Source organism: Polyodon spathula, chromosome 5, assembly GCF_017654505.1.
Source record: "Polyodon spathula isolate WHYD16114869_AA chromosome 5, ASM1765450v1, whole genome shotgun sequence".
Lineage (NCBI taxonomy): Eukaryota > Metazoa > Chordata > Actinopteri > Acipenseriformes > Polyodontidae > Polyodon > Polyodon spathula.
In genome coordinates this window covers 21605449-21623125 of record NC_054538.1, presented here as the reverse complement: position 1 = coordinate 21623125, position 17677 = coordinate 21605449, and the positions used below count along the sequence as shown (strand labels likewise).

The window sequence follows — 17677 nt, the reverse complement described above, 5'->3', positions numbered from 1 at the left end:
CTCTCTGGGTAACAAAAGCGTGAGTCGTGAAGGTTGCTATGCGATGCAGTTGGTGGAACCTTCCAATTTGAATTGTAATTTACACAGAGGCCCCCACCTAGCAAACAATCACCAAAGACAGCCTTGTAATGAGGGTGGAGAGTACAGACTTTACTAAGGATGGGGCGGGATGGTTCAGTCATAATAATATACAGCTGCTTTATGACACACATTATTTCAATGTTATTCTGTTCTTTGATTCTCTTAAAAATATGTCCAGGTGTACTGTGGGAGATCATACTCCTGGTCCCAACACACTCCTAAAATAGATATTTGACAGGAAAGGGAAATCATGCTAATCATAAAGCAGCACTGCATTTTTTAATGGAATAAACCCTTAGCCTAAAGTATTTCATAATTTCCCCACAGATATTCTAATGAAATTTATAATACCCTGTGAGGAATAGGGTAATTGTGATTTACAAGAGACAAAGTTCCACCCTTGTTGCTTGCAAGTGTGGCCTAAACCTAAGGGAACACAAAGCCACTTTCGCAAACCAGTTTGAGGCAACTTTGCTGTATCAAACCTCAAGGCTCCCCTGGTGTGCTATGCAGTGGCCTGAAACCTACTCCTGAAACCAAGTTCCAAGCCACAAAGTGGCATCGTGTTCCCTCTGGCGTCAGGAACGGTTATGAGTCTCTTAAAGTGACAGTGCTGAATACTGGCCTGAATAATCAGAGGATAACCTTGTCATTTTTTTTCCACATCGACTCATACAAGTATAGTAGACCTATACTATATAAATAATTTAATAATGAGTTAATACAGCTAGTATCTGATTGTATTCTTTTTGTTTTACGATAATATTACTGCTCCCATGTTATCCCATTATAGAATGCTGCTAATTATGAACCAGTGATCTTTTTTTTTCATGGAACTAAAATGTCAATACATTTGAAATGCAAGAATCCTATTCTGTATAATCAAGCGTATTTCGTGATGCAGTTCTATGAGCAATTTTAAAGTAAAGGGTCAGAGATTATAATGCCATTTCACTAGACAGTACACTACTCAGTACATGTTTGGTTGATTTGCTTATAGTTCAGTGCTGAGTATAAATGAAATAATTGGAGGAATACTTAGGGCAAGAACTCCAAGAATTGCACAGTTCCGCAGGCCTGTACTAAAACACTGACCATATAAAGCAATGCTGATTTTCAATAATCAATGCAATACTTTTAACAGGATAAAACCTGCATTAAAAAGAGCATCTTACACTCCACCTTCACAATAAAGCCCTCTGTTGGCTTGATAGAAGGCTACTTTCCTTTTACTTGGGAGCAACAATCTGTCTTGGCATTGTGAATTTCAATCCATATATTAATTTTGTACGCAGGCAGAATGATGAGGGAAAACAGTTTTAAACGAGGCAAAATCGTTACTTCAGCACTCCAAAATTTTAAAAGACGCAATTTCCCATCTCCAATTATATACAGCAGGTCACCTGTAACTTTCATTAAGTCTTGTCTGTCGCAAATAACAAAAACAAAAACAAAAACAAAAACAAAAACAAAAACAAAAATCCATTACAGCATTCTCTTCTGTTCAGCTCTCCACTGGCTAGCAGCAAATAAAACTGAAGTTGCCACAACCCATTGAAAAAGTCAGGCCAAGAATCACAAAAAAACTGTAAAATACATTTTCACATCAACACAGGCATTATTCTCATTCTTGAATTTTTTTTTTTTTTACAACAGTCTGAAAGATATTCTTTGTGGCTTTCTCTGCGCCATATATTATGCTCTGTACCCAATAGAAATGCACAACGTGTTCATATTGCACCGTAGAACAAAAACAATTAGAGAAAACAAAAACAGAAACCAGCACTATGTGTCTCCAAGCTGCCATGAAAGTGGATCAGAGCTCCTGGCACATTGGCAAGTTGACAAAGGTGAAGACATTGTACTCGATCAAGATGGAGAAACACAGGAAGATAGCGTACAAGAGAAGGCAACCACACCCCAGCTTCTTATCCAGCTTCCACTTGTTCAAATGAACCGCCACAACCTACAGGAAGAGATAAAACATGCATGAGGGCTACAGTAAACTGACAATTTAAGATTACAAATGGGCACACATTCACATACAGGCACATTTATTTTATAGGCTAATGTGTTAAGTTCAGGGTAGGGATGGCTACAGTTGGCCTTCCACACCTGGTCTTTTTTTCCAACCCTTTTCTAAATTGTTTAATTGTACCAATTAAATCTCCAGACCCTGAACTAGTTAATTATATCGTTTTACCTGTTAAACCTGGAGTGGCATGGACCTCTTAAACTAATTTAGATTCTAAAAAGAGACGTCATGCACACAGTAGATTAACTTGTTATAAAGTACAACGTTTTTACTGAGGAACTACTGTTAAAAAAAAAAAAAAAAAAGTGTTTATTTAAAATTGTGTCATATGTTCTATGCATAGGGTGATAACTGAACACAAGATAAGATGGACAGGAATTTTGTGAAATCCTAAACTGTGAGTTGCTCATTTCTTATATGTGATTTATAACTGTGTTTAAAAATGTCCTGCATGAAGTAGGTAAACATGGTTAACATGAAGTAAAATGGACATGTGAAAAAGTTCAGCAGCATGGATCATTTTTATATTATTGAATAGCACTTGTAATGGAACTTGACTGAAAGAATCAGAAACCATGGCAATCAACCTAGGTCATAGGTCAAAGCAGCAGGTGCCTTTACGATATACCCGAGGAGTTTCCACAACTTTGGAAATATTATGTGGGTATCGTCAATGATTTATGAGATAGTAGCAGTTGTAACGGTGAGAAAAACAGTGCAACATATTGTAAATTATAATTTTTTTACATTATGGTATTCATTAAATGCATATGGCATAAGAAATCCATAGGAATCTGACGCAGTCATCTATTTTAATAATGTAATCAAGGCTGTAAGTGAACCACTTTGAGGACAGTCAAAACTCTGTCATGGCAGATTCAGCAGAAGCTTTACCTAGCACAGATGTGTGAACATGAGCTGTAGCAGGGGGGCTGACATGAAGCTGAGGTGTTGCATCACTGTTGTTACGGTGTGATAGAAACAGTCCTTCATTTGGTAATGGTGTTTGTTTGGTGAGTAATGAGCGTCACATTTTATTAAAAGTATGTGGAAAAGGTCATGCAGCAGAAACTTGCCACACAAGACAAATGATAAAGGACAAGGCCTTTGGATTTTAACGGTTTTAACCCCTTTGGATCTGATTCTTATGGCTGTCCCTTCTCTTGCAAACTATAACTGGTTGATCTCTTACAGGTGATTTATAATTACAAAGCTTTAAACTTTCATTGGGAGTTTTGAGGTGACTTAAAAATATGTTGTTTTCTTTATAGTTTAGTGCATGAAACCTTTCTCCAGTAAAAATCCATCTAGGCTTTTATTATAAAGCACATTGAAGAGGAAAGTATAGGTCAGATGGGACAGAGTGTGTTTGTCTTTTGTTTACGCCACACAACAGAATGTTATAATATCATTTACTTAGATTATGTACTTACTGTGAGAAAAACTGAAGCTAACAACAGTCCCACGGAAAATATCAGTCCTCTGCTGTTCAAATGAATCTACAGGAAAAAGAAATGAATAAAAGAAGGATTATTTTTTTTGCTTTCAGATCGTGCTTGATCTCGCTTTCTTTCGTCAAAAATTCTAGGCAGGCCATGAAGACAGGGCTGTAGCAAACATCCAAGAAGAATACAAAATCGCATACTTTCATGTAGCTTTTCTTTTCTTACCAAATGTTTTTTTACAATGTCAAAACATTGTGTAACTGCAAGTCCATAACCTTCCTCGTCAGCATTGTTTGCCGTAAGTAAAAAGACAGCCTTCGTTTTCTCAACCAGCATAAACTACTTTCACAGTATGTGAAATAACTCAAATGTCTATTCAAAGTATTATCAAAACCTGTCAAACACTTCTGAAGGACTCACCATGAACTAGATTATCATGTCTTCAAGAAACTAGTGTGAAGAAATACCAATCTATTCACTACTACTGAATGAGCAGTGTAAAATACATCAATATAACCCTTGTGCAGGGTATATAATAACACATATCAGTATCTTTGCTTTCTCTGAATAGCCTTTGTTAAGAACTACACTTTGTAATGTAGAACAATACTACTATTACTACTACTACTACTAAACATACTAATAATACTATTAATAATAATAATAATAATAATAATAATAATAATAATAATAATAATAATAATAATAATACCTTATGCCTGGTACACAAAGAAGGCAATCACATCTGGAAGGTAACGCTTGCTTAGTTTGGTCACCTAATCTAATGATGAACAGATGACCTGTGTAAAATTCCTGGGAAACATTGCGCTGTGCCTAACAGTGTACTGTACAGTAAATGTCTGTTAATTACAACCCCTGGGACCCAGAAAGCATTTAATGGCCTTTAAAATGCCTGTTCATGACATCATCATCCTGATATTTCTTCATCTTCATGCCATTTTCATTACTGAAGCTTTGCGTGTCAGATAATAGAAAATAGCATAGCCTAGCAGAGAAACCATTAGCCCTGGAACGAGGTGGATCAGGATGAACACTATCAGTGACTCATTCAGGAACTGAAACAGGCGTTTGATATTACAACCTTTATTACAACCTGGAATTGTCAAATTAAACAAAACACTCACAGTGTCCTCAGATTGAGAAACCCCAGTGTGTGACCTTTTTAAAACAACGCACTCCAGGAATCAACACAGAGTAAGTCCCTCTAAATAAGCACTTATGTGAGAAATAATCTAATGGTAATTCAGGCTGAAACTTTATTGTATAAGAATAGCACCCTTTACTGAACTCGATATAAGAAAATAGCTTACTCAGAATGCGTTTCATTGGTTATGCAGATAATACAGATTGTCTGGCCAAGCTTTTCAAGATAGATTTTATCAATGGAAATTCAATATGAACATTTCAAAACATTTTGAACTACCCCCATAGAGCATGTATAATGTATGCACTTTCCACAACATGTAGGCACTGTGTAAATTACAAAGCATTTAGAATCACCAAGTCTAATTCCAATCAAATACCCTTTGTGTGGTTAATCCGTCAGGATTTGATATGACGTGATGTGAATTTAGAAGTTAATTGTTTCTCTCTTAGTCACCTTCTGAATCGACCTCATTTAAACCATTACTGCACTGCATCCACTGCACTTAACAACAGCTGCACAGCATTCTTCGATGTAAGTGTGGATGTACCCTCAAATGCTTGTTGTAGACATAAGGATGACACAATATTAAGCATGTAACAACAATTTAAATACACAGCTTACTTTCCATACTCCAGAAGTTTGGAAAAAGCATATATGAAAGTTTTTCCATAATCATACATATTCAAAACAAAGCTAAATGCTGTGTGGAAGATACTACTGTAGATAAAACTGTCATGGGAGATTTAGAAAAACATTGGGAGTGGACTCGTTGATGATATAGTAAACGTTCAAAGTCAAATAACTGGTGCACTCCTACTATATAGATAAATTTTGAAAGGAAAATAAAGCTATCCTCATACAGTATGTACGATATAGCTGAAGTGTGTCAATGCGTGTAGCGAATGCAAGATTTCTTTTTCTACATTATTATACCCCTGATTTTCTTCCTAATTTAGAATACTCGCTTCTTTTTCCCCCTCACCGCAGCTCAGCAGAACTGAAGGTTTAGTGGGCATCCTCCGATCCCACAACCAAGCCAACTTCCCCTTCTACACCCAGGAATTCAAAAGTGGATGTCAGTGAGCTTCTGGCCTCTGGAGGACAATGGCAAGTACTACAGGTGTCTGCCTGAGCTTAGTGGGTACCTGACTGGTAGCATCCACTGTAATTAAAGGAGAGTAAACAATCCCTTCCACTTTTACCTCCCTAACCAACCGGGGCATCAAGGCCAATCCAAAGCTCCCTCTGGAATCTCCAACCAGCACTGATGACTTTGCACAGCCAGGATGTGAACCTGTGCTCCCCTGACTGCATGACTCACCCTTCACTCCATGAGCTGCTACTTTTACCAGGTGAGCCACTCGGGACCCCCATGTAAAATATGACGTATTGTATTAGATAAACACTTACATATGAACCATAATCGATGACCAGGGTTTGCAGTGCCCAAGGAAGTCCCAGCCCTATTAAGATATCAAACACATTGCTGCCGATGGAGTTTGAGACTGCCATGTCCCCCATACCTGCAGAAAACACACAAGTTATCCAATGCAAACAACACAAGGACCTACTGTGAGGACATGGCTTAAGAATATTTATTTGAAAAGTTCAGCACATTTTACTCTAAAATAACAAAGCTTCAATCCACATGAGGCATTTCAGCAATGTTGTTTTTGGAATATGTTTCTGATATAATAATCATACATATTCAATTTCTGGCTTACAAAGCCAACTGTAGCCTACAGAGAAGAAATGATAGAAGTGCTAGCAACTAGCTTACATAACCAAAGAATAGAGTCTCCCGAGAAGGCCTGTGGAATGTTAGGTGGTATTGACAATCCTGGAAACTCTGAAATTTCAGAAGATTCCACCATGGACAAAAACAACTCCTTACCTTCTTCAAATCCTTACCCTGTCCCTTTGTTTTGTACACAAGCAGGGCTATGAGCATTGCTTACCTTGGGAATCACAGAAAATGCTTAGGTTGCAGAAATTCATTTTAAAACATGCACACAAATATTAATAGCTAAATTCAATACAATTTTGATGGTGGGAAATGCCGAACTACAAATCTGACACGGAGACCATGACCGGAAGACACTTTTTTACACAATAGTGAGGACTGGAATGGGTTGCCAAGCTCATCATTACTGAATAATTTGGAACCAACTAGACAAAGTTTTGGGATCAATCAGCTACTGGGAACCGGCCAAGCATTGATGGGCTGAATGGCCTCCTCTGAACTGAAACCTTGATTACAATTCTTATTCAATTAACTTGCAGTTAATGGAGCTAATGCTATTTCAATTCAATGGTAATATGTGGTTAACTTAACCCTAAATAAGTCTGATGTTTTCTTTGTTAATTGCATGTGTATGAGTTAACCACTTAGCTGCTCAAACCTTCGTTTAGGTTTCCAGAGATGATGGTCTCTTGTCTTACCTTGTCGTGCCACAATGAGGCTGGCCATACAGTCTGGTACACTGGTTCCAGCTGCAAGGAATGTGATGCCCATGATCACATCAGGAATTCCCAGTGTGTATCCGATAACTGTTACCTGGGCAACGAGAGTGACATGACCACATTAGTGGCTGGGCTAGAAGGGGTTAGAAATAGACTTTAATTGGCCAAATACATTTGCTGCAATACAAATAACAAATCTGTATTGAATTGAACAATTTACTTGAATTGCCCTTAATAATGACACAGTAATCATCATAACCACACGTATAATGAATATTTTCTGGTATTAGCTTTCTGGCACCATTTCTGCAGTGAATCTTTGAAAGGTCCATTTAATTCCTCAATTTTTCCACTAGCAACGGCAGACATGATTAGAAATAAATATATACATATAATAAAAAATATATAAATATATAATAAAAAAACTGTGTGTGTATATATATATAAGATTTTAAAAAAAAAAGAAGTTTTTTAATTGATGTGGAATCTTTAATGATGGTCTTAGATAGTACCACATAACTTACCATCCAGACCATGATGTAGGAGAAGCCTGCGATCCACATGGTAGATGTTGCGAAGGTGACCATGAACCATTTCTCCCAGCGGGGGTTGGCACAATTTGGGACAGTGAAATACAACAGAAGACTCAGTGGCCAACCAACAAGCCACTTGACCTTATCAAATGCCCCTACTGTGAAAAGGAAATACAGTGCTGTCCTCAGTTTCTGTCATTTAGTTTTAAGTTTTTAATTGACTGTGTAAAGTAAAGTCAGGTCTCTTAAGTACTCTCATATTGTTTGTTTCCACATTAACTAACATTAACATGCAATTCCCTCTAGCAACAAGAGTTTGTTAAAGACTGGAAAAATGCTCATAACTAGGATTTATACAGAAGTATTATACAGTATAATGAGTCACATTCATAAAACATTAGTGTGCCAGACAGTATATACACTGAATAAAAGTACGAACTAAAGTTTTTAAGTATTGGGACTTGACTGCCATTGCCAGCAATTGGGATAGTGGTATTATGCTGTGAATAGAACTAGAATGAGACTATTATATCACATTTATTAATTTTACATAGGTCTCCTATTTTTCGGTGCCAACAGCCTTTGCGACCCTTAAAGTCTGCCTGTTACCTGGCAGTTCAAAGGGCACCAGGGGTCCTTGATTGTCATCATCTTCTTCCTCTTCCTCCTCGTCATTCTCATTGTTCTCGTTGTCCTCGTTTTCGTTCTCCGTCTCGTTCTCTGCTTCGATCCCATCCTCCTCGCCATGATGTCCGTTCATGCCCTTCTCGGAGGAGGCGCCCAGGCCGTTCTCGATCCTGTGCTTGTTGGATATCCTGATGGCCACCTCCGAATCACCATTGGTGAAGGACTTGTTGTTTATCAGCCTCTGCCTCTGTCAGGACAAGGAGCAATGCATACTTAAGCAATGTACTGGTAACGCTTAATCTGTGAGCCAGCACTGAAGATGCATGCCTAGAACAATCAATTCAAAATGACTTTACACCAACCTGGCTACTTTTGTCATTGTTCTTTTTAACCCTGTAATGCTCAAGTATTTTGTGTAGAGAAAGAAAAGGTATTTGCATGTATATTACAACATACTGTTCCTTGTACCAAAAACAATACCAAAAACATAATGTGTTGCTTAATAAAATACTTTGAGGCAGGATTATGAATGCAATATTCTACAGGGGGTAGAAAGGTACACTTCTGTATAAAATGTGATTCACTAAATGGTTATTGCTAAGGTTAAGGTTGAATACAGTACTTGGAAGTATTCATGTTTGTATAGTTTGTATGTAGTTCTTGTGAAAGGCAGCTCTGAGTCGATGATGGAAGACCATGTAGCAGGTTCAACAAAGGAAGCAGCAACAGGTGCCACCCCACACTGCCTTGTCTGCAATCCTTTGCCTTCCTAAGAGATTGCCCTTGAAGTCACGCATTAGTGCCAGTGTCATTGTGTTGCTTGCAATGTAGACTTCTGTCCACAGAGAACTGGCCTGAAACCTCATTCTGCATACTGTAGGCCCCCAGCAGACACTGGATTAAAAGTACCTCAGTGATGAGCATGCGGCTGGCCATGGTGAGCCTGGTTCTGGGGGGAAAGTGGCTGGTGATCATGATCCTGAGGCTGGCATCGGAGAAAGTGAGCTGGTGAGGGTAGGCGGACAGCAGCTCATCCACCATCAGGACCGAGGCCTTGCGATGGAAATTTGCTAGACAGAGAAACATCATAAACATTATTTTCACAAAGCGCACACAATTTAATCATGTGTCCTTTAAGGTTAAATGGAAATGGAAATAAAACACAACTAAAGCAGGGAGGAGAGAGTAGAGAGTTAATGCTTTTGATGTTTCAATGTGTTTTTGAAATGATAAAAATCTACTAATTTCAAGTCATTTCAGATATTTAAAATAACAATAAACAGGCCTGCTGTGGTTAACTCATGATTATAATTTGCACTAAAGCTCCACTCAGATGATTTATAATGTCAGAACTTTCATGCAAATACTAACCTTGTAATTCACTACAGCCCTTCTTTTATTGTGAAATGATTTCTGGTATGCCTAATAGAATTGCTTGTTAAAACAGAATTTGCTTTATCATAAAGCAGACCTCATGGTGTTTCTTAGAGGCCTTCTATTTACATACACGCTTTTTCTTACTAGGTAGGAAAATGAACACTATGTTATTACAGTAAATCTGGCCCAAGGTCTTTCACTGTAAATTATTTTATACAGACTAAAAATACACATGCATATAATATCCTCCCAGCTGTATGAAATGTAGCTTCCCTCACAGGGAGTCTACTCAACTCAATCCAGCGAGTCACTCACAAAATAAATAAAAGAACTGCCCCACATTATAAGGCTTCCCTAAGATGGGCAGAATTTTTGTTTTAATGGTTTTGTCGTGGCACCATTTGAACGGCTTTCATTTGAAATTGCCCTTGTTACCGTAATCTAAGTAAAAGAAGCAACAGAGAATGGTGCACAGGCCGTAGTCATGCATGTCTTATTCTGTCATCTCAAAACACAAAAGATAAAGTTCTGTTGTTTTTAAGCCATGCCAAAAAAAAAATTTAAGTCCAGTGCTTCATTAAAGATGAGTATACAACTAGGAACCTTTTTCAAACTCACAACTAATAAATTAAACAACCTTTATATAGGGTGTTAGAAATATCATATACAAGTTTTGCTGTAACTAAGGAATCACATAGACTACCTTTTTAACTTTTTTAAAAGAACATTGACACTGTCAGTGATTCAGACAAAGTTTTTGCATTCTGAAAACGAATGTTAGGTGGCTGCCACACATGACTGTTGACAGAAAGATGTCTGTGTATAATTTCTACAAAAATCCCAGTTGTGAATTCAGCAGGGACCCTTGGTGGCTTACCAAGCCAGATTCCACCACAGTCTAATCAATTCCATTTGTTTACAGCATATAAACACTATAGGCTGAAGAGTTGGATACCTACTGTTATAGGTAGCATTCGGTAACGTCAAAGTAAAGAGACAACTACACTAGGTGTTTTTTTTTTTTTTTTTTTTTTCTCTGAGTCGCTTTACAGGCAAACTCAGAAATCATGTGGGGGTTATGAAATCTAGTGAAACATGAAAACAGACTTTTTCCTTACCCTTTGATTTACCTGTCTTTGAAATGGGACGTTATTACAGGTTTACAAAGGCAACATTTCAGTATTCAAGTACTCAAGTAACAATGTACCAGTATTGCTCTCTCCAGATGAATGCATCAAGTAAAGCCGTTTCACTAACCTAATGAAATACAACACAATGGCATCACCTTTGTTGATACCCATGTTTGTTAATTTCAGATATTCTTTTGTCATAGCCCCTTCCTAATTATACAAGTGCCAGTACACAATTTAAAGCCACTTGGGTGCTGACAAGAGCTGGTAATTTAATAATAATGCACCTATATACAGTAAACACGTTCCCTAAATGTAAAAAAGTACCTTTCTTGAGTAACACCACAGTGGCCTCACAATTGCTGTCTATTTCCGTGTTGCTCGTCGTCCCATTGGTCATGTTTATTGTACTCTTCTTCCTGCGATCAAAATAACGCAGCGCCCTGTAGTTGAACCTGAAACAGAATAATAAAAAGCCTTTACAACAAAAGAAAAAAAAATAATAATAATAGAGTCACAAACATACATGACCCCCTACAATTAAAAACATTTTACTTGGTTATTTCACTACTTAAAATAGATATTTTTTTCCTTGAACAGTACCAGACATAATTAAAAAAAAAAAAAAAAATTCTAAATACATATTTGCTATAACATGTGTTTGTTTCAAAACTGCACATTTCAGACCTACAGCAGATAGTGAATGCATTCTGGAATTATTCAGTTTTCCATCATTTTCACTGTGGCTGGACTGAAGTTCCCTCAACTTACTTCATGATCACTATGTACACCAGGTACATAAGGACAAGCACCAATGATTCCCACCTGTCAAAGAAAATGAAATAGTTAAAAATATACATTTTTTATATATATATATATATATATATATATATATATATATATATATATATATATATATATATATATATATATATATTATATATACACACACACATTTCCAACAAGCATGAATAATATAGCTTCATATTATACCAGCAGGTTTTTAAAATATATATATATATTTCTGAGTAAAAAAGGCTGATCACTTTACAACTGTAATAATAAGAAACACAAAACAACTACAGCACACTGAGAAGAGACACATCGCGTGCGGTAGTCACTACACGTGTGGCCACGAGAGGGATTGCCAAGTCACAATAGATTGCAAGGATTTGCCAGAAGGCAAAAAAATATTGCTGTATTGCAAGTAATCTCCCTTCCCATGTCAACACTGTTGGGCTATTTTTTTTTAATGGATTACAACACATGCATATATTTTCAATACAGCTGTTCTGTGCCCATTGGATACAATAGTCATTATTATCCAAAGAAACTGGAAGGCTTTTCACAAACTACATTTGTTATAGCGCTGAAGAAGCTAGAAAAGCAGTACATGCTGCAGTCATTATATTTTGTTTTTCAGGATACAGTGTATATTAGAGGGACAGAGGGTTTGGAGAACTAAATGCGGGTGTGACTTGAGCAGTCTGACAACGGCCTTGTACATGAAAAGGTTTCACACCAAGACTCACCAGGACACTTTCTCATCATGAATAAACTGCAAAAAAAAAAAAAAAAAAAAAAAAAAGAGAAAAAAAAGAAACTGGGATTATAAAAGGTAATGATATCTGGGTTAGTCACTGTTTGAGCCGAAACATGTCCGACTCTCATGTCTTTTCGCATAGTTCATTAAATCTACCATTCCTTCCCTATGCTTTACCAGGACTTTACCACGCTTTACTACACTTTGCTTTTTGTAGTAAACTTTTACAAGGGCTACTATTGATATAATATTTAAACCGACTTAACTGAGGTCACAATCATGTAGTGCAGCACTGTAACAGCATAACACAGTACCGGACCTCAAGTGGATTCAAGTTCTCTTTGTCTTATAGGCCTGATGTTGCAATAAATTACCACAAGATGGCGAAAGAGGCCTTGTGTTTGCAGCACAGAGAGCTTACAATGTGGTGGAGTGGGCACCAGTATCTGATAAGCCTTTCTTCCATTCTTTGAATAAGCAAGCAGGTCTCAGTAAAAGGCTGTCTACTTAAAAATGATTTCATCATCAATGGTTTGATGTTAAAACCTGACAGCATATGAAACACTACCACACGAGATCCTCTAAGCTTATCCCAATCACAGACCTCAATTAGAAAAGCTGCTATTGGTGTTTACTATTTCAAAGCCTCCTACTGTACTTTCTGCTAATTGAAAAAAAAAAAATCTAAAAGATTTGTATTCTCTGTTGTATCTGGGGACGTACTGTGCATCTCAATATGAGTACCCCAGCACAATATGTGATTTAGATTGTTACTGGTTTGCACATCCTGACAGAGAAGGTTTTGGATTGGTACAGTATGCACTCCCTCGACCCAGGAACAAGAATGGCAAGCTTTTCCATTTCAGTAATGGCTTTTCAATAATTCTGAGTGGTAATTAAGAGATTTCATTTTTTCTAAATAAACTGTCTACATAAATACCAACCAATATATCTGATGTCATGTGTAACTGGGATAAGGGTTTCTTAATTTCATTATTCAATAGAATTAACCCTGCTTTCCCATGTTTATTAATATGCTTCACTATACTGTACCTTGCAGTTCTTTACAATACTTACCTATGCTTTACCATGCTTTCACTATGCTTTATTACACTTTGCTATGCTCTTATTATGGTAAACTTTTATAAAGTATCACATTAATATACACTGTTGAAATGGTAAGCATACTACAAACAACTGTGCCCGATAAAGAGGCACAGTTGTTTGAGTAAGATCAAGTGCATATTATGACATTTTCCCCTAGGATAACTTTCATTCAATTAATTGAGGTATATTCTTTCTTTGATATTTTAGTTTTAATAGTTTCTTTCATCTTGTTGTAATATTCATGTTTTTATCTTGATATTATGTTGTATTTCTGTATTGTTGTGATTTTTTTAATTTTCTATCTGTATTGTCTCTCCCATTTCCCTTTTCCCATGGGGTGGGGAAAAGAAAGGAAAATTAATAAAAGTAATTGTTCACAAAAAAAAAAGGATTTACATAGAAATAAGATGATAAAAATGTGAAACTCCTGCAGTTTTGTGTAACAGGCCTGGGCCTTAGATGACTGGTTTCTTATGCAAATTGAATCTCCTGCCATGTATTATTATCTATAGTTACGAACACCAAACTTCCGAACTGACCGATCAACCAAACACCTCACTTTCTATGCAATCAAGGCAATCACAAAGCAACCAGACAGGCACACCTATAACTGACGTGCTGGTCATGAAGAAGGCAACATGACTGTACCAAAAAATGTATCCAGACAGAGGTGAGGCAGATTTCAAAGCAAGTACATGCAATTTTGCAAGGAACATTTTACAAAGCACTTTTTTTTTTTCAAGCCAAAAGGAGGCTGAATGCTTGAGCGAGCTGCACGAATGCATTGAGTTTAAAATAAAACAAAAACAAGCACAACGTTAACCCAGGTTTTCCACAACGTTTAAATCTGTGTGTTTGCTACAGTTACAGTTTCAATAGTAACTTAAATGTAGCCTTTTTCCATTTATAGTATGATTAAAGACATTAAAACCACAACAATATGAGTATTGTATTACTGTGCTGCATCCTTGTATTATTTGCCAGATTGAGGGTGTAGATAGCAGGTGTGCAAGTTTATCAAAATCATGGAAATTGAAAATATGGCTCTTCAGAGAAGCAGGAGAAAGCACGCTGGCATTTGAAATGAAAAACACCGTATTTGAGTAGGTTTAATAAGAACCACTCCAAATGATTGAATCATCATAACAAGGGATGGTAAAAATAAAGCACTTAAATGACATTTTAAGCTTCTTACTCTGCTTCCTAGTCAGTAACTGACAATCCGTTCTGAAAAGGCTACTTTCATATCAATATAGTTACTAATACAAAAGATTGTTCAGTGTTTCAAATGTTTAACAAAATGAATGAAGAAATAAAGAAATCCACCATATTGCAGAAAGTCCTCCTCCCTCTTTTCAGTACCTAGCTAATTAGTAGCAAGTCATAAAATCCTGTTAAAACAGCAGAAAATCAGTGTCAACACACCAACACTTCCATCACAATATTGCTGCAATTCAGCGGGTGAATTATGCATATTTGTTCTCAGCTGAATCAGCCTGTTTGTCGCACTGCTGATAGCTGTAAATGTGAATGCTTATTTCAATGATGAAGAACCCTTTTTTTTTGTATCTACAGTGCTCCTCCTTTATAACACTGCAGTCGAGGCCAGGCAAATTGTGCTCCACCTTATAACAAGAATACAAGTATATATATATATCTATCTTCTCACCCACAGGGGGCAGCACTAGTGTCCTTAAGAGCACTCCCACAGACCCACTCTAGCCTTGTTACAGTTGTGGTTGGGCTGGATTTGGCAAATGATCCAAAGCAAGAAATACTGCTAGCAATACATGATACTTACATGAGTATGAAAAATAAATCTTACCACAATAAGAGCCACAACTGACAGAGTATAGTAAGATGAGTCCCGAAGAAGGGTCCAGCAGGACAAATGAACAGCCTGTAATGAAAGAGCAGAGGAATTCAGTCCCTGTTACAGTCATGTATTGCACTGGTTTCAATCAATACCGTCAAAAACTCAACCTTAGAACAACACAGAAGTGAATAGGTTAAGCTGTGGCTAACACCGACAATGGAACCTGACTGAAAGAATCCTAGAGAGCAGATGTGTACCAACTGTCAGCAGAGCATCTCAAAGTATTTGGCATGTATCAGTGATATGGCCATAGGTTAAGATTCTGTGTCAGCGAAATGGTCAATTTTTGCTAGTCAACAACTCCCATAATGGATAACTTAATTGAGAAAATCATAGGACTCATAGAATACAGCAACACAACATAACAGATGATAACTACTGTGTATTATTCCTGTAGATCCCAACCACTGCCCACTGCAGCAACCCTGACTTCCCACCTGAGAAGCACATCCTGCGAGTATATACTGTACCAGCTCCCAGCCACACCATTATACAATTTATATTCCATTGATTATTCTGTGTATTTATTTGGTTTGTCTCCTGCTCTTGTAACCCCCTGTTGCTAAGCCTGCCTAAATAATAATGTAACAAGGACAGGCCAACATTGCACCTATAAATCACTTTGGAAAGGGCATGCATTTGCATGTGACACATGGGTACCCTAGGGTCACCAAGCTTACTTTAAAATCATAATCCCGACACAATCAGGGTGTGAGTAGACGCTGTAAAAAGCATGAAGTACTTCTGTACCTGTATTGTGTAATGCCATTCTAATTATCTAGTGTTTAGAATGTTGTATGTATACTGTCCTCTGGGACTCCATTAACATCTCAAACTAATGGATAATAATAATTACTACAAACTAGTACTCATTAAAATAGATATCATGTATGGCCTTTTTCACAGAGATTGAAGGTGTCTACAGCAAATCTGCAACTGTGAATTAATGCCAGACAAACACAGTTGAACTGTGGGGCCAAATTGGGCTTGGCACATAAACTGAAAAATCTTATTTTATTCTGCATTCATTTAACATTAACATGGAAAGGCTTATTGAAATGCAGTTTTGAAGATGGTTTCCATTATACATTATCATGTGTATACTTCACAACAAAATCAGCCCCTAGGTATATTGACACCTTATGGCCGAGACTGAGTTAATTGAATTGCTTAAAATAAAATCTGAATAGCACAATAGAAAGTTCCACATTTCTACTGCGGCACAACAGAGTGAATAATGTTCAATTTACAGTGAAAGGGCATGCATTGTTTGAGACGACTGAAGCCAAGGTGATAATATTTACCAGTTTGCTTGTAAACAGTCACTGTATAAATTAGATATACTGTATCATTTGTGTTGCTCTAGAGTGACACATCATTGTCATACAGTATGTACATAAAACTAGTTTGGCTCTCACTTAATCAGAGCCTTTTTCATTGGTATTGTTTGTATTTAATGTTTTTAAAGGCTTGGTACCTAGTTATGGTAGAAAGGACTGGCATTGTCTACGTTCTCAGGAGTCTGTTCATTTGGCTGTTCCAAGGGTCCGAACAGGTATGGAAAGAATGATCTTCTAAATATCAACTACCGTAGCAGAATTTGATAATCTTTCTTTCTCTGGTTTTAAAGATTTTGCTTAGAACCTCCTGCCAATGCATCTCCTTCAGTCCACATAAACAAACAGATATGTATTTTATTCTTTGATCTCTGTATGTTCGCTGATTAAGTTTGAACCGCACGTTTATATTGTGTTATTTGTACTTTGTAACTGCCTTTATTGTATTGTTTTCCAGGCCCCCCTTGTAAACGAGGCCTCGTCTCAATGGGTGAATCTCCTGGTTAAATAAATAACGAGCAGATCGCAGACACAGGAACTTGGGCTGGGAGTTCATTAACCTCCCTGGTCCTTATTGACAGATTGGCAGAGAAAACAGCTTTATATTTTGATGTGTCATCTGTCCCTCTAACCACAGCAATCTAGCAATCCTCTGTAGCAGGAGTCCAGTATTGTGTAAATATGGTACATATACAGAAGGCTGTGTGTTCCAGGGGTTAAAGAGAAGGTTAAAGATAAGGAACCAGGTGGTCCCGGGTTCAAATCCCAGCTCACTCACTGTGTGACCCTGAGCAAGTCACTTAACCTCCTTGTGCTTCATCTTTCAGTTGAGACATTGTTGTAAATGACTCTGCAGCTGATGCATAGTTCACACACCCTATAATCTGTAAGCTGCCTTGGATAAAGGTGTCTGCTAAATAAACAAATAATATTAATATATATTTTCACCCACTTA

At 37.2% G+C, this 17677-nt stretch overlaps 1 protein-coding gene across 1 annotated transcript in view; it reads right to left on the bottom strand.

The window, feature by feature from the left end:
• Nucleotides 1–1519: 1519 nt before the first annotated feature.
• LOC121315727 (sodium/potassium/calcium exchanger 3-like) overlaps nt 1520–17677 on the bottom strand; it is a 142044-nt gene continuing 125886 nt past the window's right edge. Inside the window, exons 7-17 of the mRNA XM_041250074.1 lie at nt 15335–15409; nt 12392–12417; nt 11631–11684; nt 11187–11314; nt 9262–9422; nt 8335–8599; nt 7717–7883; nt 7172–7286; nt 6140–6252; nt 3550–3615; nt 1520–2047 (exon numbers count right to left, since the gene is read on the bottom strand). Of these exons, the coding sequence (XP_041106008.1) occupies nt 1898–2047; nt 3550–3615; nt 6140–6252; nt 7172–7286; nt 7717–7883; nt 8335–8599; nt 9262–9422; nt 11187–11314; nt 11631–11684; nt 12392–12417; nt 15335–15409 (1320 nt within the window). The 3' untranslated portion in view covers nt 1520–1897. The remainder of the gene's footprint in view (nt 2048–3549; nt 3616–6139; nt 6253–7171; nt 7287–7716; nt 7884–8334; nt 8600–9261; nt 9423–11186; nt 11315–11630; nt 11685–12391; nt 12418–15334; nt 15410–17677) is intronic.